Genomic DNA, 18,927 nt, shown 5'->3' with positions numbered 1-18,927 from the left:
GGTGTGCTGGCTATGTGTTAAGACATAGCTGACTTTTGAAAGGGAGTGGCTGGATGAGTTTGACCTCATCACACAAGCCTAGTAAGTCTGAGTCTTGAGACCAGAAGTCAGAGAGATTCAAATCATAATAAGGATTCAATGAGGGAGAAATCTTCCATTGCTTTGCAGATGAAGGGGACCCCTTGGCAAAGGATGTGGGCAGATCTGGGAGCTGGGAGCAGCCCTCAAGTGACAGTGACAGCCCTCAGTCCTTCAACAAGGTACTAAATCTTGCAAATTACTTGAGTAAGTTTGGAAGCAGATTTTTCCCAAGAGCCTCTAGAAAAGAGCCAAATCGGCCTGACCCTCACCCTGAGTATGAGACCCTGAGACCTTGTGGCTAGGCATAGTCTGAAGGATTTTGTTCCCCTTCCCCAATGTATATGTTAACGTCCTCACCCCTCCCCCAAGGTGATGATATTAGGTGGTGGAACTTTTGAAGGGGACTAGGATCTGAAGGTAGAGTCTTCGTGAATGGGATCGGTGCCCTTATAATGGAGACCCCAGAGAGCTAGCTTGTCCCTTCTACCATGTGAGGCACTGTGAGAGGTGCTATCTGTAAGCCAGGAGGAGGGTCCTCACACTATACTGAACCTGTCTTTACTATGGACTTCCCTGTATTCTGAGCTGTGAGAAATCCCTGCCAGGTCTAAGCTACCCAGTGTATGCTGTTTTGTTACAGCAGCCCAAACGAACTAAGACACCAGCCAAGTCTCATCTGGACAATGGAGAGCTAATAAATGGTTATCTGCGGTGGCTGGTTACACAGAACAAATAACCAGGGCTGTGACTAAGTGAGACTCTGAGCCCAGGTCTGAGTGAACAACTGCTGCTGTTCCTACAAACCCAATGTCATCCCTAGCCTATAGGATTCAAATAGGACTTGGGTCCTGGAGAGCGAGCCCCAGATACCAAAACTAGGAAATAGGCTTTGTCAAGAGAGATAGAGAGATATCAAAGTGGTACCCCCAGGGTTAGTTAAACTGAACCTCCCATCTTCAGAAGGTGTGACTAACTCCTGTTATAATCCCACTTTAGAGATGAGAAAACTGAAGTTCATGTTGATGACGCAACTTGACCAAGATCATACAGCTTATGACTGGCCTGGCCTCTCCATATACCCTTCCCCAGTTCTGTGCCATCTTCCCACCTTCCAGCCTCTATGTGTCCTTCCCCCCACTCCACTTCTCTCCCATACCTTCTTTTTTCTAGGATGACTGACAAGACAGGTAAGGACAGTGCCTCCCCCGCCCCTTCACTTACACGGCCAGAGATGGTCCTTTCACCTAGGCAAATGGCCATTAGCTCAATTGGTCACTCTAAGCAGGATGACATTTCTACACCCTCCCACCAAGGAACCATGGATCCCCATCTTGTCCCCTCCCACAGGTGCTTAGGACTTGAAATTGGAGACCCAGCACCAGTCCTTTCAGCTCATGACCTACCTACCACTGGTGTGGGACAGCAAAGCAGTGGCATGCAAGACACATGGCAAAGAAACATGACACACACAGTGGAGAGCTTGATCTTGTTTCGTTGTATTACTTTTTTATTGTGCAAAGGAACAAAGAGAAGGGAAGAAGGAGCATGAAATGGAGCATACGTTGACATGAGAACACAATCACAGAATTCTTAATGGAAGGCAAAGCAGACAGTGAATACAGACACAATTAATTTTGTATTATATTTATATTATATTTATAGTAGCCACCTGAACTCCTGCTTTCTGAGAGCAGAAAGGTGAGTAGAGGGCCACATTCAGGTTTAGCATGCAGTGTTCAAAGCCTCTTCTAGTCCTTTCCCAATGTCCCCTTCCCTACTCCTTAAAGCAAATAAGCAAAGTTGGCCCCCAAGAGAAATTCCTGCCTGGGTGAACATGCCATTCCTCCTGCCAATTATTTCCATGAGATGGTCGTGCATAAGACCTTCCCAGTTAGAAGGTGGCCCTTATTTCAGCCATGAGATTCAGGACCATAGGACTACCAGTCACTACACTGTGGTGGTCAGTCCTATTCTAGGAACTACAGACAAGGGAAATGTCATTAACTCCACCCCACCTCCTCTTAAACATATCCTAAGGTTCTCTGGAGGTCTGGGTGGGCCACTGCAAGATTCTGAGAGAGCAGAGAAGTAAGAGGATCTGGGTAACAATGTTTTAAATATGCTGAGCAGAGAAGTAAGAGGATCTGGGTAACAATGTTTTAAATATGCTTCAGGAAATACCTTAAGTAATAATTTAAAAAATAGTGAGTCCAGTGCAGAGGTCCAGCCTCGGCGGGGGTGGGTTGACTCGTCGGAGGTGGTGCAGGTGAACAGAATTAGGCTAAAATATCAATATTTTTTAGCATGTTTTTAGCCGGCTGCAATCAGAGCAAAAAAACTCCAGACAGCAGCCTGAAGAGTCTCAAGGTTTTTGTGAGCCAATAAAATATCGTCCATATAATGAACAAGATAGAGAGTAGGATATTGCATCCTTATAGATAACAAAGCTTTATCAACAAATTTCCCACCCCAGCCGAGGTAGACCCCGGCAGTCCAGGACCAGCAGATGGTGTAACAGTTATGTTGCTGGACTCCCACATAGTTGACCACGGTGGCTTAAAACTCACACCAGGCGCATGTGCATATGTGCCTAAAACCCCAAGGAGTGACTGGAGGAGAAGGGAATGTGATGTGGCCATCCTCCCTCAGGGGGGGATTGATTTCTCACTTTCTGTCTCTCTGTCTCTCTCTGTCTCTCTGGTGAGCACACATGCCTATAGCAAAAATCTCTCTCAAAAAAAAAAAAAAGAGTCATTCTATTGCACAACACTGACAGATGGAATAAATAAAGCAGAAGCTTTTGGGAGACAAAGAACCTAATAGGGAGGAGGATGGCGATGATGGTGTGTTGATGGTGATGATGATGAGGGGATAATTATAAGGACAGTGATGATGCTGGTGATGGTGATAATGAAGGTGATGGCGATAATGATGGTGGTGTTAATGGTGATGGTGAAGACGGTGATGAGAGAGATGATGATGATAAAAGTGTTGATAATGATGATGGCAGTGACGGTGATGACAGTGGTGGTGGTGATGGTGATGTCGATGGTGGTGTTAATGGTGATGGTAAGAATGGTGGTGATGATAGTGATGAGGAAAGTGCTGATAATGATGGCAGTGACGGTGATGACAGTGGTGGTGGTGGTGGTGATGTCGATGGTGGTGTTAATGGTGATGGTAAGAATGGTGGTGATGATAGTGATGAGGAAAGTGCTGATAATGATGGCAGTGACGGTGATGACGGTGGTGGTGGTGGTGATGATGGGTTTTAATGGTGACGGTGAGGATGATGGTGATAATGACAATGATGATGGTGACTAGTGAAAGCATTGATGATGGTGATGATGGTGATGGTAGTGGAGGTGATGGTGGTAATGGTGATAAGAACAGCAGCTAGCATTTGTTGAGCCCTTATGATACGCCACACGTGGTCTTAAGTACTTTACTCATATTTTCTTGGCCTTTGCCCTTGTGTTTTCACTTAATATTCACAATGAAATCAGTCTTTTATCTAAAAATCAAGCTAAAAATGGAATTCTACAAAGGAAATCCTGGCACTTGACAGAATAAATTATATTCTAGCATAAGATATACAATTCAAGTAGAGAGGTGTGGTAAGTCGTTTACGATGTGAGTTGGGAATTTTGGTGTCTAAACATATAGCATAACAAAGACTATAATAATTATTTAAATATGTCAATAATAGTATACAGATAAATACTACTGTTGATACTATTAGAGATTCAAGCAGTCCTATAGGGCTACCATTAAATTTGACCCATAGTAACAAATTTGCGGGAGCTGCTGCCCCATGCTGGAGCTGGAACAATAGTACAGATGCTCTTGCAAGACCTCCCAACTGGGTGTGGACCTGTGACCCAACATGCCAATTCTCAGGTGGATTCCAGGCCTGGGAAGCACAGCACCAACAAACACTTAAATTGGGTAAACAGGAGTAATAGGGAAGAAGAAGTGCAGCCTGGAGTTGAAATAACAGTGAAGTCACACAAATGCATAAATCCCGAATCCCTGGGAACTGCACAGATTTTCCAGGGTGGGAGGTCCAAGTGAACTATTGCTCGTGATCACATCCACCAACTAAATGCCCCAAGGTTTTCCTGCTTTAGCGTCTCCTGGTAGTCCCAAGTCTATCGTCTCCAAAAACTAGTGTTTCCTGCCATGCCCTCCCAAAGCACCGTGTGTCTTTCCTGTTGGACCATAAGTGCCACAAGGGTGTCCCTCTCACTCACCGCTGGTCCCCAACACCTAGTGGGATGCCAGCATGGTGCAGGTACTAAAGATCTTTGTGGAATGTTGAGTGGTCGTCACAGACAGAAGAAAGCTGATACTGGGGCCTGAGCCCATATTTACAGAACCCAGGATGCTAGGTCCCAGCTGGCAAATTTCAAGAGGCAAGAGAAGAATGCAAGAAGAGACAGTGAAAAAGAAGAGGAGAGAAGAGGGAAGAAGGAAAGGAGGAGGGAGAGAGAGAGATTTCGGAGCATTCCCCCAAGCTGGATACTCTCTCTACTCTCAGTAACTCTCCAAGAGAAGTGACAACTTCAAAGAAGTTGAAGGTCAAGGTCTCACAGTTATTAAACACCAAAATGAGATCTGTTTAACTCCAAAGTCCACACTGCTTCTCCTACCTCATTACACTCCTTCTAAGAGAGTGAACTATTCCTCCCAAGACGAGTCTAAAATTTGGTGTAGTACCATTCAGATTTTTCTAGGTTTCTCTTATCAATTATTTCTTTTATCTCCCCAGAACCATCCTCACTCATTGAATAAACACACCCATCATGCTCAGTCTTTAAAAATGCCTCCTCAGGGCCAGCAAGTGGCATGGTGATTAAGGGCACTGGACTACCACATGGCCAACTACAGTTCTAGTCTTGGACCTGGCTTGCTTTCTCACTTTCTCTCTCTCACTCTCATTCTGTCTCTCTCTGATCAAATTATAAATAAATAAATAAATAAGGTTAAAATTTTAAAAAAATTTTTTTAAATAAATGCCTCCTCATAGAAGAGAATTCAGTGTGGCCATCCCCCCAGGGCTGATTTCTCATTTTCCCTCTCACTGTCTCTCTTGTCTCTCTCCAGCTAGCACATGTGCCTTATGTCAAAAAACCTAAACAAAAAAGGGAAGGAAAAAACTCTCATGGCTCAGTCATGGTGGCACAAGCAATTTGGTATTATCATGTGGGGCTGGGGCCATATGAGAGGCCTGGGTTCAATTCCCAGGCCCAGCTGGACGGTCCGGGTGCAGCAGCACACACCTGTGAGCCTAGCTAACTTGAAGGCTGGGACAGAGCATCGCAATGATGAGATCCTGCCAAAGATACCTCTCTCCCTCTCTCTCCTCTCTCTCTCTCTCACACACACACACACCGCTTCCTCTCAGCCCTCCATCTTTTAGGTTACAGCTCCCTCTCCTTCATTTCAAACTTCTTGAAATGGAAATCTACACTCACCACCTACTCTCTTTACCTCTGTATGTCCCCTTATCCTCTTAAAATCTGACTTCCACCCTTACTATTCCACTGGAATTGTCCACTCAAATATTCCCAATGATTCCTAACTGCTAAATCCATGGCTTCTTCTGGTCCTCAACATGTTCAGCCTCATGATTAGTTAGGACAGGATGATCTATGCTGCACTCATTCCAAAGTCCCAGTGACTTTTTACAACAAAAGCCTGTCTTTGGTTCAAATGAAGTCCAGTGTGTGCTGGGAGATCTTCTGTGTCTCATGGCTGTCCCTTCTGGGAAGAAAGCAGAAGCCAAGGTCCATGGCAGGGGGTGAGGTAGAAGAGAAAAACTGGGCTCTTAGCCTCAGCACAGCCCATTGGCCAGAACTAGCCACAGACATCACCTAAGAGCAGAGGAGGCTGGGAAATAGAAGATGCACAGATACCATTTAATGAGCACCGTCTCCACATAGCGTGGCTGGACCACAGCTCGTGTCCGCCATGCCTCCTTGGTGATGCATTCTGACATCTCTACTATTCCATCCTTCACTCTTCTGTTTTCTTTTGCACCTTTAAAATGTGGCCTTTCCAAGATCTCCTTTTAAGCTTTTTTTCTCTCTTTGTCCACCCTCTCTCTTTGGAGTTTTCATCCACTCTCATCTCCACATAGCGTGGCTGGACCCCAGCTCGTGTCCACCCTGCCTCCTTGGTGATGCATTCTGACATCTCTACTATTCCATCCTTCACTCTTCTTTTTTCTTTTGCACCTTTAAAATGTGGCCTTTCCAAGATCTCCTTTTAAGCTTTTTTTCTCTCTTTGTCCACCCTCTCTCTTTGGAGTTTTCATCCACTCTCACATCTTCAACAATCACTTCCAAATGAATGAATCCACTTAAACTTACTCTCCTACCATAATTCAGAGTTACTAGAACCTGGTTTCTTTTTTTCAGAGCATCTACTATCTACTCTCTCTCTCTCCTCACTGCAATGCAAGCTTGATGAAATTAGACTTGACTGTCTTATGCAGTTCTACATCCCTCATGCCTGGAAGAGGAATGATTTAGATCTCTCTCTCTCTCTGTGTATCTCTCTCTCTGTCTCTCTCTCTCTCTCCCTCTTTCGCTCTCCCCCCCCCAAGTACATTTTCAACTTCCTGTTGGGACCTGGGGCTGGAAGAAAAATCTAGGTCAAGAAGGTCTTGAGTGTTTTATTTTATAACACAATAGAATTCTAATACTAGTCTGTCTCTCTTATTGCTTGATAGCTGTCAGAAACCTCAGAACAAAATTTAACACTCAGTAAAAATAAAATGTAGTATTTCAGTTGTGATAACCTAGTCAGTCAAGGCACACTCCACAGCCCTACTTTCAAAAGTTGGCTTAATCTATCTTTTTAGAGGTTCCATAATATAGTATGATAATGTTATAAGCCACTTTAAATCCTTTCTGGAAGCAGGGAGGCTATAATTATTAATCAAAGCTCTCTACCTTCCACCTGGAAAATTCTATTCACACTTCGAGATCCAGTTTCCTTGATGCCTCCAGGTAGGATCAACCCCTTCCTCCTTGGTATTCTCCTCCCATCTTGTTTGTGCTCCTGAGAGAGTGCAGCTATCCTCTGTGTCCATGACTTGTATAGTATGGTCTCTATTTTCTAGGCTGGAGCCCCCTGAAGGGCTTCAACCACATCCTGCCTCATGTTACAATGGTTTGCACCCATGCACCTTTGTCAGCCCCATGAGAACAGAAACTATTTTGTCCATTTTTTTGTATCCACCACAGTACCCTCCACTGATTCTTACACAAAACAGGTCTTTAAAATACCTTTATGGAACATTATTGTTGTAGCCAGGAAGAAGCCATTTACCATATCCCTCCTTCAGATGGATAAGGTGGAGAAACTTATTACCTTGTTGTGTAATAAACATGTTGTGTCACTCATTGGAGCGTGGGAGCTTGTGTGTCTGACGTGGAGTAGGTTTCCATCAGTATGAGCAGAGTATCTAATGGCTGCCTGACAAAGAGCACACTGCAGTCTATTGGAGAATGAGAGACATGTGACCTGCAAACCCATATTCAGTGGGGTGATGGGTGGTGGAGCCAAAGACGAACAAGACAGAGTCTGTGTGCTAACAAATTCATTATGTGCTGGACACCGTTACCACCACCCTCATCACATTTTGCTAGGAAGTTCATACAAAGTAACTTGAAGAAACAGCAAATATTCTCTAATTTCATGCTTCTCAAACTTTCCCACCAAAGTAGGCTGAACAGCATGAAAGCTGGGTAAACACAGTTCCCCAGGAGTCTGAGGGCAAAGTCTTGAACCTGCCACAGCCAAGCATGAAATGTCTTTGATGTCTCAAATTTTATCTTAAAAAATTCATGTACATTTTGCATTCTATTTCATAATATATTCATGATTATTTTAATGTGAAATTTTGAAAATTACCTAACTTTTCTCCTATTCAAAATCTTCAAATAAAATTGATGCCCTGGTCTGGGTATCCTCTTGGAATTTACAAAATTTGTTTGGAGAAGCATGGATCTGGTTCCAATCCCTCATTTCAGAAATAAGGAAACAGAGAGCTTAAGAAACTTGCTCAAAACCCTCTGGCTAGTGCTAGAACCAGGACCAGGCCCCAGGAGGCTTTCTAAAAATCCAGGTCTCTTTTTGTTTCTTCATTCATTCCTTCATGGAATACACATTTATGCAGAACTTACTGGGTCTCAGGCATTATCTTCCAAGTGGTGATAAATATGGTCCCTTCCCTTGTGTCACTCAGTTTACAATGATTTAGTACTGAAATTTCTGCGTTGGATACCCTTAAGATTTGGGGGACTCCAACATTCTTCCAAAGAGAGTTGAACAAACCTTATCAGTCCATACTCTTCCAGGTTATAAAGTAGTTCAGGACTAGTGAAAATGGGAGGGAAGCCCCCCTCTCTTCTGAGTTGGAATCATTTTGCTAACATGAAACCAATGATCACAAACTCCTTACAATGGCCTAGGAGGTCTTCAATAATCTGGCCTCTGTCCACATCTCTAAACTTGCCAGGTACCATTTCCTCTCATTCATTCACCAGGCTCCTTTCACCTGGCTTTACAGAATAGCCATTTCCTAACTCACTACCATTTTCCTACCTCACTCACACGATCCCCTCTTCCTAGAACATTCTCCCTGCATGGCTAAGATTTTTTACATGGTCAACTCTTTATCATCCTCTACTCTGTCACCGCCTCAGAGAGGGGTAGCCTACTCACCACTTTCCCATCACGGTATCATCTCCACTTCATTTTAACATATTTGACAGGCTTTATCACACAGCCATGTGCCATTGCATTTCAGACATATTTCAGTCAACAGCAGACCTCATATGGGACCCTGGTCCCCCCCATAAGGCTATGCCTTTTATAGGTGTGTCGTAAGCTATACCATCAAGTTTATGTAAACATACTTCCTGATGATTGCAAAATGACAGAATCACCTAAAGACGCAGTTCTCAGATTGTATCTTCACCATTAAACAACACAAGACTATATTTCTGTTATTAATTGCAATGATTTATCCAATTATTTACCTTTCTCTGTATTCATGTCTCTTGCCATGAGTCTTTGACATTTTTCTCACTAAAGAGGTAGAGTCTGTTTCTCCACCCCTTGAATCTAGACTGGCTTTATAATTTGCTTTGGCCAATAAAATGTGATGGAATAGACCATGTGCAGGCTTACGTGTTTCCACTCACTCCCTTGCAATTCAGCCAACACCATGGTACCAGGCCTAGGTTAGGTTTTTGGAAGGTAAGAGACATGTGAAGCAGAGAAAACTCACTTCACTCATCCAGCCAACACATGTCAACCCCCAGACAGTGTGTGAACCTAGAGACTCACTTCACTCATCCCAGCTACCATATGTCAACCCCCAGACAGTGTGTGAACGTAGCCAAGATCAACAGAGCCACATAGATGATTCTCTACGTCCAAAAAATAAATACTTACTGTTGACTCTAGCTTTGTAGCTGTTTGTCACAAACAACAGCTACCTGACAGTTTGTTGATTTTTTGTAAGTCCTAGACTACAAGCTCCATGAGAGAAGAACTACTTTTGTTTTAGTCACCAATACCATGCACATCATAGGTGTTTGGTAAATATGTTGGATGGGTAGGTATTCCCGCTTGGTAAGGCTGGTCTCCTGCAGTTTTATTGTTCTTGTTCTTTCTCATTTGCATTCTTACACAGGTGTATGGGATGACCCTAACTTCAAGAATGACCTTATAGCATGCCCAAAATCCTGAAAGGAGATGGGAGGAGAAGGTATTGTGGCGTGGCCAGTCCCCCTGCAGGGTGATTTCTCACTTTATGTCTCTCTGTATCTCTCTGTCTCTCCAGTGAGTGCATGAGTCCTACAATAACAACAAAAAAATCTCTCTCTAAAAAGAAAAGAAAGAAAAGGAAAGAGGAAGAGAAGAGAGACAAGAGGAGAGGAGAGGAGAGGAGAGGAGAGGAGAAGAGAGGAGAGGCGAGGAGAGGCGAGGAGAGGAGAAAAGAGAAAAAAGAAAATGACCTTCTAGGCCTCCCAAGGCCAGAGTTTGAATTATCTTCTTTCCATCTCTGACCACAGGGCTGGCCCAGTCTATAGCTACAGAGGAAGGAAAGGCCAACCTCTAGAAAATATTCTAGGAAGTATTATCTTTGATTATGACTTATATCAAAAATGTCGCAGATGCCTACCAACGCTCATCTTACGAATGAAGACATTAGTACCTTTGTTCTTTAGTCAGAAAGATGTTGCTCAGAAGGCCATTTCACCTTGACTGCCCTAAGGCCACAGGCAGGAATCTTTCCTTCCTACAAGTTCCTTATTCCTCCAGCATATACAGGGAGTGGACTATGGGAAGAAGAGAGACCACCGACCCTCAGACAATTATGACTAACATCAAACTCAGTAGGAAGACCATCTTAATAGGACCTTCCCAGGCAGGGATGTGCTTCTATAGGGAACCCTACAACTAGCTTCTTTGGGGGATCTCGGGCTGCTTTAGAAGCAGAGTCTAAATGGAAAAGATGAGGAACTTCATAAAGTTCATTTTAACCTAATGTCCCTGAACAAAATATGATTTGGGGGTAGGTAGAGGCCTTCTCTTTAATTTTACAAAGCAGCTTGTTTTCCCTATGGTTCTCATTGCAAGAACATTCTAAGGTAAGATAGTCAGTCACACAGCAACTGAGTCCGTTGGAACCCTCCTGCCACTCCCACACCACTGCCCTGTCCCTGGGTGAGCTGAGGTAGGAGAACAAGCTCTGTCTGCTGTGGTCTTGGGATGTCCACAATGAAGGAAGTTAGAGGAATATACAAACCTGATGACCCTACTGCCGCACTAATGGGAAATAGCACCTTCTAGACTTTGACTCTACCTTTTTTTGTTTGCCTCTGCCAAAGGCATGCCTCCCCCACCCCAGGAATCAGAAATTTATTTAGGAGGCGGCTCCTTTTGGAGTTGGCTCCTACGGTCCAGCTTGCTCATGACCTGGGTGATGTCCACTGTGTTGGCTGCTTCTCGAGCCTTGGCTTCTTCTTCCAGCTGCCTCAGGATGACGGGGCTCGGGCTGGAGCGCAGGTGGCGCCGCATAAATGGGAGGCTGGAGCTGGAAGGAAGGACAGATTGGAGGTTGCCAGAAAACCATACCACTTGCCCAAGCAGGACACTGTATACCTGGTGGGTGTTGGGGCTAGAAATCGTATTCGTTCCCCTCAATGTCCCAGTAAACCTCAAATGGTGTCCACAAAGCGGTGCCCAACCTTATTCTTTTCTCAAGTCTGAGAAACACACCGGAGTCAGTGCCAGATGCCCTCAGATTTTAAATTAGCACGGGAAGATTATGGACATACTTTCAACAATGTTTAGACATTGATTTACCTCATCTTCCTGCACAATCTTCATGAAAAGAAGGGCAAGGAGGCCTGGGCTACTGGAAGCCCAGGAGCTCTAGTGCCAGAGAGAGTAGGAGCATTTGTTCCCCAAAGTCAAGGCTCTACGAGGAAACTGTCCAAGAGTGCTAGGCCCCAATGGGCAGAGAGGGGGGAAGGGGCCAGCGAGAGGAGGTGGGCGAGTAGCACTTTCTCAAGCTCAGTATCTTGAAACATGCAGAACCTTCTTCAGAAGCCACACATTGATTCCTGAGACCAACTTCCCCACCTCAGCTCTAGGCGTCTGAGTGAGGCAAGGTAAGCTGCTGATCCTTCTGCCTTAGGGGGCCCACACAGGATTGGAAAATACACACTTCAATACAAATGACAAGACAGAATTAGGACCTGCCCTGAATTTCTGGACTATATTAGCCCTAGAACTCTTGCATCTATACTAGGAGGAAGGAGGGCCTCCCTACCAGTAAGTGATGCCTGATATTGGCTTTTTAGCCAGTCCTGTCAACAGGACGGCTCAGAGCAAGGTTTAACTTGTCCTAAAAAAATTAAGTTTGGGACTGGCTCCATAGCATAGTGGTTAAGAAAGCCTGGGTACCACGTGGCCAACTGTGGTTCAAACACCAGCCCCAGCAGCTTGAAAAACATTCTGGGCACCTGGGTGTGCATGCTTAAGGTCCCAGTAGGATGAAGAGATGGATGAGAAGAAATTACGGCATAACCATGCCCCATTAAGAGAGGGAGTGTGCTTCTTCCCTCTCTCTCTAGCTCTCTCTGGCGAATGCACATGCCCTATGGCAATTTTAAAAATTAAGTTTTGAGGCCAGCAGATGGCGTAATGGTTAAGGTGCTGGGCTGGATTTCCATGTAGTCAACCACAGTTTGAGTCCTGGACCTGGCAGCTTGAAACACACTGGGTGTGTGTCTCTGCTCAAAATCCAGAGGAGCATAATGGAGGAGAAGGGATTGCAGCATGGTCCTCCCTCCTGGGAGGGGACGATTTCTCACTTTCTCTCTCTCCATCTCTCTCTGTCTCTTTGGCAAGCGCATGTGTCCTATAGCAAAAACCTCTCAATAATAATAATAATAATAATAATAATGTTGTAATATATGTCTTATACCTGCAAGTCATGCAACAAATCCACACCGATCGCAATCATTGCGTGAATATAGGCCAAGCTTCACACTAACACAAACAGTCACACGGAATTCTCACTCTTGATGGTGAAGATGGCATTATCATACTGTAGCACCCAGTTCCAAAGCCGAGTGCTCTACCAGGGGTCTGTACCACTCCAGACACTCAGAACCCCATTGTGCTCCAGAAAAGAGCCCAGTAAATTCTCAGGTCCGCTCCAATGTACAAAACTTTGGAAAGCGTAGTACAAGACTCTACAACCTTCCCCTGCTACTTTTTGGCAGAGTGTCTAGCGCTGTTACAACCCTCTTTGTGGCTTAAAGGAGTTTTCAAGTCCCCAGGGACACTCGACTCCCTTCCTTACCCCATAAACCCAGAAGAATAGCGCCACAAAGACCTCCTTTCTCTTTTCATAACAGAGCCATTATCTTCAAGAATAAAACCAAGTTAGGTTTTTTTTCTCTTTTTTTCCCCCTAAGCTCCTTTGATAAAGGCTCTAACCACCCTGCCTTTGAATTGACTGAAGATGCTGGAAAAGAGCCCAGCGTGGGCTGAACCGGCAAATGGGAACATTGACTATGGCGGGACAGGACACTCGGCTGGCAGTGGGGAAACCTCTGCCAAAGTCCTAGGGCTTTGTTCAAGCTGTCATCTGGTTACTCTTTTGAATCTTCAATCCCTGTAGAGTATTTTTTCTCAAAAAAAAAGAGTTCAATCTCCCCTTCAGAACATTATTTCATCCATTGTCTCAGTGGTTTTACGAGATGAGGTGATCCACATTTTCAATGAGGAAAAGAGGATGAATGAATTAATGGACATCTGAAAAGCGATCCCTGGAGGCAGTGAGAATACTTGGGCTGTGATTGTTGGTTTCCCTTAACAGTCTAGAATTTTCTCTTGGGGTGCAGTCAGCTAATCTCTCTAAGGTCTTGGAACTATTTATGGGGGCGCAATCTGCTAATCTCTCTAAGGTCTTGGAACTATTTAGATAAAAACAATTTGGCTAAATTAATATAGCTAAATCAGTTTGGAGGTGGGGAAGAGTAGCAATTAACCAATGAGAAGCTTCCGTTTACAATAAGGCTAATTATTGGTCTGATAATCAAAACTTTTTTCAAAACAGCATTAGGGAAACAAAACTTACTGTGGTAATTACTAAGGAAATCTTGCTGGAGTGATTTCAGGGCATTCTGAAGCAAATGAGGCACTCAATACTTCCCAGGCTTCAATATTTTCATCAAGCAAATATCTCAATAATAGCCATTTGGCTGAAAGAGACCCCCACTTCTGTAAACGAAACAGCAGGCAGCCAGCAATTACAGACAATTTCACTTGCCTTTTCTTGGTGGTTTCCTGAGGTTCAATAGCTTTGGCCAGCATTTCCTTATAGATTGGGGATTTTAAATAGCGAGCATAAGAATCCTAGTGGGAACAAGCAAAAAGAAAAAAGAAAAAAACAGTAATTAGAAGAGGGAAAGTGTCAAAGCAAACGAATACACTTGTCGTTTTCAAGTCCTCCCTCTGCAGTAACATGGCCAAGTTAGGAGAGACTGTCTCCTTGTGTGAAAGGTGTTCAGGTTGGTGTTGGGAGCAGCTCTTCTTAAGTGTGGTCCCCAGACCAGAAGCGTCCATTCTACCTGGGAACAGTTAGATATGCTCATTCTTGAGCCTACCTCAGTCCTACTAAATCAGAACTCTGGGGTGGGAAAAACTGAGTCTTCAGAAGCCTTTGGGTGAATCAAAGGCATCCTTAAGTCTGAGAACCTCAGTCTCCACTTTCATACACTAAAATCCTCCTTCAAGTTGTTGACAAACCCAGCCTGGGACAAGAGGACCTCCTGCCTTAAATATGCACCTAGATCCCACATCTAAGCCACACATCCCTTTTTATCCTGTGTTGTGGGTATGAAGGCAAGAGACTGCAAGGAAGGGAGGAAAGAGAGAAAGAAGAGAGAAAGGAGGGAAGGGAGGGAGGAAGGAAGAGAGGAAATAGGGCCAAGTCTCTTCTTGCTAGGATGTTTTCTGGGACCCTGCACAGGTGTCCTCCCTGGCCCGTGGGCTTGAGGACTCAAGCAGCACCCAATCCAGTGGATGGGGGCAAGAGACAGGTGACAATGCTGTATCCTACCACCAGCTAAGCAGTTTCCACATGATATCTCCCTTCCTCCCAGAGCTGTAGAACTTTCCAGGCACCTGGGGAAGGGAGGGCATCTGGCCTCCATGTGTTCTCAGCACAAACCTCACCCACCTTCTTCATGAGCATGTATATGTGGGTCTGGGCGGCATCCAGCACATAGCGATGGGGGTGCTTCAGCCCCTTCACTGTGATGTCCATGGTTTTGCCATCTATATTTATCCACCGCCTCGCCCCTGGGGCCAGGAACAGTCTCGGGTGAGAGGAAAATGTTCGTGAAAGTCATTAAACCAAGTCAGCTAATGAAAAATTCACAGTTTCTTGGAAGGGAGGGGTTGACATGACTCAGGTTCCCCAGAATGGTGGTGATCTTTCTCAGGAGACGCTAAAGGGTCTAAACTTTTGAAGAGGTTGTCAAGCAACTTTTTCTAGAAACAAGAACATAGCCATGCCAGGATTTGGCATGAGAATGTTAACTTTCATGATCCCAGCTCCAGGAGAGAGAGAAAAGTGGTTTGATCAGCCCAGGGGGCATGGGTCCTAGCTATGGGGGCAAAGGATCCAGCCTCCAATTGAACACCTTCTGCCTCCTTACTCACTGGGATTTGAGAACCAGTCTGGAACCAGGCCAGGATACCTTCGAACAGGGGTTCTGGATCCCCTTCCCTCTTGGCCCACTCTAGATGTGTTTGGTGATGAATCTGAAATGCTGAGTTGGGAGGCATCCCATAATTTCAGCACCCAGAGGTTGGACCACTTAGTCATCCTGGCCAAAGGCCCCAATTAAGCCACACTTGGTCATACTTCCTGAGGCTTGTGGCTCTATGTGGGGTTTCAGAAACAAAGAGTTCTCTTAATATGGCCCATTCTGAGTTATCACAGGTTTAGAAATACATAGACATTTTCCCACCCTTCTAAGACAAACGTTATTTGGAGGGTAGGGCCAGTACCATAGTGCAGTGGTTAAGCACTATGCACTGTGAGCCAGATCCCACATAATTTCAATCCTGGCCCTGGAGGCTTGAAAAACATGCCAGGTACATGTGCATGTGTGCCCAAAATTCTGACAGGAAGGAGGAAAAGGGATTGGTTAATGACCATGCCCCACTGGGCATTTCCTCTCTTTCCTGACTAGTGCACACACTCTGGTAATAAAAAAAAAAAAGCAATAATAATAATAATAAAATTTGGAGTTCACACCTAGATTAACATGCCTTGGGAGGCTGGGGAGAAAGGAGGCTGATAGAATGGTGGAATCAGCCGGCTCCTTTGCAGCAGACTTTGTAGTTGGGACTTGTGCAGGTGTAGTTGTGTGTGAGGCAATGAGGCACCCATTGTTCTGGGGGAGGTTATGGGACCTTCCTGGACGATGGTTCTCTCCATCCTCATTTCTCATGGAACACAGAGTTCTTTACTGTGGGAAAAGCCAGGCAAATTTTCAAGAGAAGGGGACCCTCTATGTATGACAAGAGAGGGACCTCACATTTCCCTTCAGTGTTGTTAGCCCCTCTCTGAATATTGGGGTGGTCTAACCTGAGTCCATTTGAAGGAAGGCCTCAAAGGTTAAGTTCTTGGATGAGAGTGGGGCAGGCACTGACTTGCTGTCTAAAGCTTAGCCTGGACCCCATCTAGCACCATGGTCTGGTGGCTATGAAGGGTTGGTTCCAGTCCAGCATGGTGATTGGAGCCTGTGCGTGTCAACTGCAAATTCTGGGCTTTTGGTACCCACTATGTGACCACAGCAGGACAAAAGCATCCACCAGGTTTGGAGAGGAGTATGTTGGGGGTGGGAGGGTAATTTCATCAAGCTTGGTGGGATCATCACACCTCCTCTTTTCTCTCCACTGGGTCATTAGAAGCAGGACTGAACTTTTAGAAGTAGAACTTATAGTTCTTGGAAAATTTAGAGGGTGACTTGGAGGAGGCAGGCCTGCAGAGGTACAGACTCATTGCTAGGCTGAGCAAGCAGGAGCTAGAGCCATGAGGTCAGAAATAGGGAATGTGCCCATTTTTATACCCAGATCAGGGCTCCCTGTCCCAGCCATGTGGGGGTAGTGTCCTTCCCCTCATGGTCTTCATATCTCCATGAGGGCTTGGGAGACAGGTTTTCTCTGTCTTACCTCCTCTCTCTCTCTTTCTCTCTCTCTCTTTCTCTCTCTCTCTCTCTCTCTCTCTCTCTCTCTCACACACACACACACACACACACACACGCACAAGTACACACACATATATTGATCAGAAGATGGTAGGAGGGGGGGTTAGTCAAAGACAAATCACTTCACACTATAATTTGGAGTAGCTTCCTTTTCTTGATTTTGTTTTTAAACCCTAGATATTCCCTTCACAGCAAGGAACTCATATCTGTCTCATCAAGCTCTCTTCCCCCAAACCTTCCAAAGCAGTGGGGAAGTATCTATTGCATGGCAGTGGCAGGTGCCATGACTGACACTGACAAGTCACACAGGTGGCACTTTCCATTCTATTGCCACTTCAAATCCAACAAGGGTAGACAACAGGAGCTCCCCCCAACACCCGCCCAGGGAAGTCTTCCCCACATTCAGGCTAATTCTTACTTGTAAATCTCCTCAGCTTTCTCCTTGACCTTGGACTGATCTCCATACTTCAGATCCTCACAGGCTTCCCAGAATCCCAGGTTCTCCCCTACATGGGGATGAGAGACCCATGCAGATGAAAGCCAGGCAGGAAACAAGTTGGAAGAAGAAAAGAGGAAATAGAAGAAATGGGTTAGCGGGAATAGGTTTGTTTCCTTAGTTCAGCAGACATCTTTCCTTCTGCAAAATAAGCCGTTGCACATTGTGACAAAATATCCCTTCAGGAAATGAGACCAGCTTACTCTCAGGACCCAAGAGAGCATCTAGCACCATGCCATTGCTCAGTACATGGTCTTTGAAATAAACTAGATTAGAGCTGCCATGTTTGCACCAATACATTTACACTGTGGTGCTATTCTTTCCTCCAGTGAGCTATAAGCTCATAGTACTTCCTGCCACCAGAGGCTGACACATTCTTTCTGTCTTAGAATATTACTGTAGCAAACATGGCCTGAACAAGTTCACATATGATTAGGCTCACAACCTTGTATCACTATGTACTATGGTTTGCATATGTCTCCTAAAATGCATGTGTGAGGAACTTAATCATGAAGGCAACAGTGCTGAGAGGTGGGATCTTCAGTAAGTGATTAGGTCATGAGGGCTCTGCCTAATGACTTAATGTAGGAGTGGGCTCCTGGCCAAAGACAGGGTTGGCTTCTTTCCTCTCTCCATCCTGTGGGCTCGCTTGCCTTCCTGCCATCTGTTATGGGATGGTGCAGCCAGAGGGCCCTCACCAGATACCAAGCAGATGTGGGTGCCACACCCTTGGAGTTCCCAGCCTTCAGAACAGTGAGCCAACTAAATTCCTATTCATTATAGTCAGGATCGGTGGGTGGTATAGTGGTTAAGGCACTGGACTCCCACGTATTTGACCATGGTTCAGGTCCAAGACGTGGCAGCTTGAAACTCACACTGGGTGTGTGTATGTGTGTGCCCAAAATCCTGAGAGGAGACTAGAGGAGAAGGGATTATAGCAGATCCATTCCTCTTGGGGGTGATTTCTCACTTTCTGTCTCTCCAATGAGTGCATGTGCCCTACAGCAGAAATTTCTCTAAGTAAATAAATATATTTCCCAGGCTCCAGTATTCTGGTATAGCAGCAGAAAATAAAATAAAACACTACACGATACATTTGCTTCCTAACTACCCTTGTTTACTTTGCCCTGTTTGATGACTACACATGAGATCAGTCTCTTTTTTCATACGAGGAGACTTCAAACAGTTCATGGGGAAATGAAATTAAAGTACGAGTTAATTTTGGTGCACAAATCTTTTAAAATCATGCATAGTTTTTGCATAATGTGCATATTCTGTGACCTTTCTAAGACCCCTCACAGAGAATCCCCATCCTCTACAGCTCCTCAAAGGGCATATTCCAGACCCAAGATCCATATAGAGAGGCTTCAAAAGCAGTGACAATGACAACAGACTGACCCTCAAGGATGGCCTGGCCACAAGGGGGACTTAATTGAGTATCCCCTAAGCCAGAGGGCATCTGCTGCTCTGGGCCAAGAAACAAAGCCATATTCCTTGAAATCCTTTATCCGCCTCCAGTGTGAAGTT

General features: G+C 45.0%; 1 protein-coding gene across 2 annotated transcripts in view; it reads right to left on the bottom strand.

Moving 5' to 3' along the window:
• RGS9 (regulator of G protein signaling 9) overlaps window positions 1–18,927 on the bottom strand; it is a 70,182-nt gene that overhangs the window by 4,080 nt on the left and 47,175 nt on the right. For both annotated transcript variants that reach the window (XM_006146755.2, XM_006146756.2), the window contains exons 14-17: window positions 17,323–17,410; window positions 14,864–15,002; window positions 13,952–14,037; window positions 11,083–11,200 (exon numbers count right to left, since the gene is read on the bottom strand). In XM_006146755.2, coding sequence (XP_006146817.1) covers window positions 11,083–11,200; window positions 13,952–14,037; window positions 14,864–15,002; window positions 17,323–17,410 — 431 coding nt within the window. The remainder of the gene's footprint in view (window positions 1–11,082; window positions 11,201–13,951; window positions 14,038–14,863; window positions 15,003–17,322; window positions 17,411–18,927) is intronic.

The sequence above is a fragment of the Tupaia chinensis genome, unplaced genomic scaffold (genome assembly GCF_000334495.1).
Source record: "Tupaia chinensis unplaced genomic scaffold, TupChi_1.0 Scaffold000187_1, whole genome shotgun sequence".
NCBI classification, from domain to species: domain Eukaryota; kingdom Metazoa; phylum Chordata; class Mammalia; order Scandentia; family Tupaiidae; genus Tupaia; species Tupaia belangeri.
This window is presented reverse-complemented; position numbering and strand designations above follow the sequence as displayed.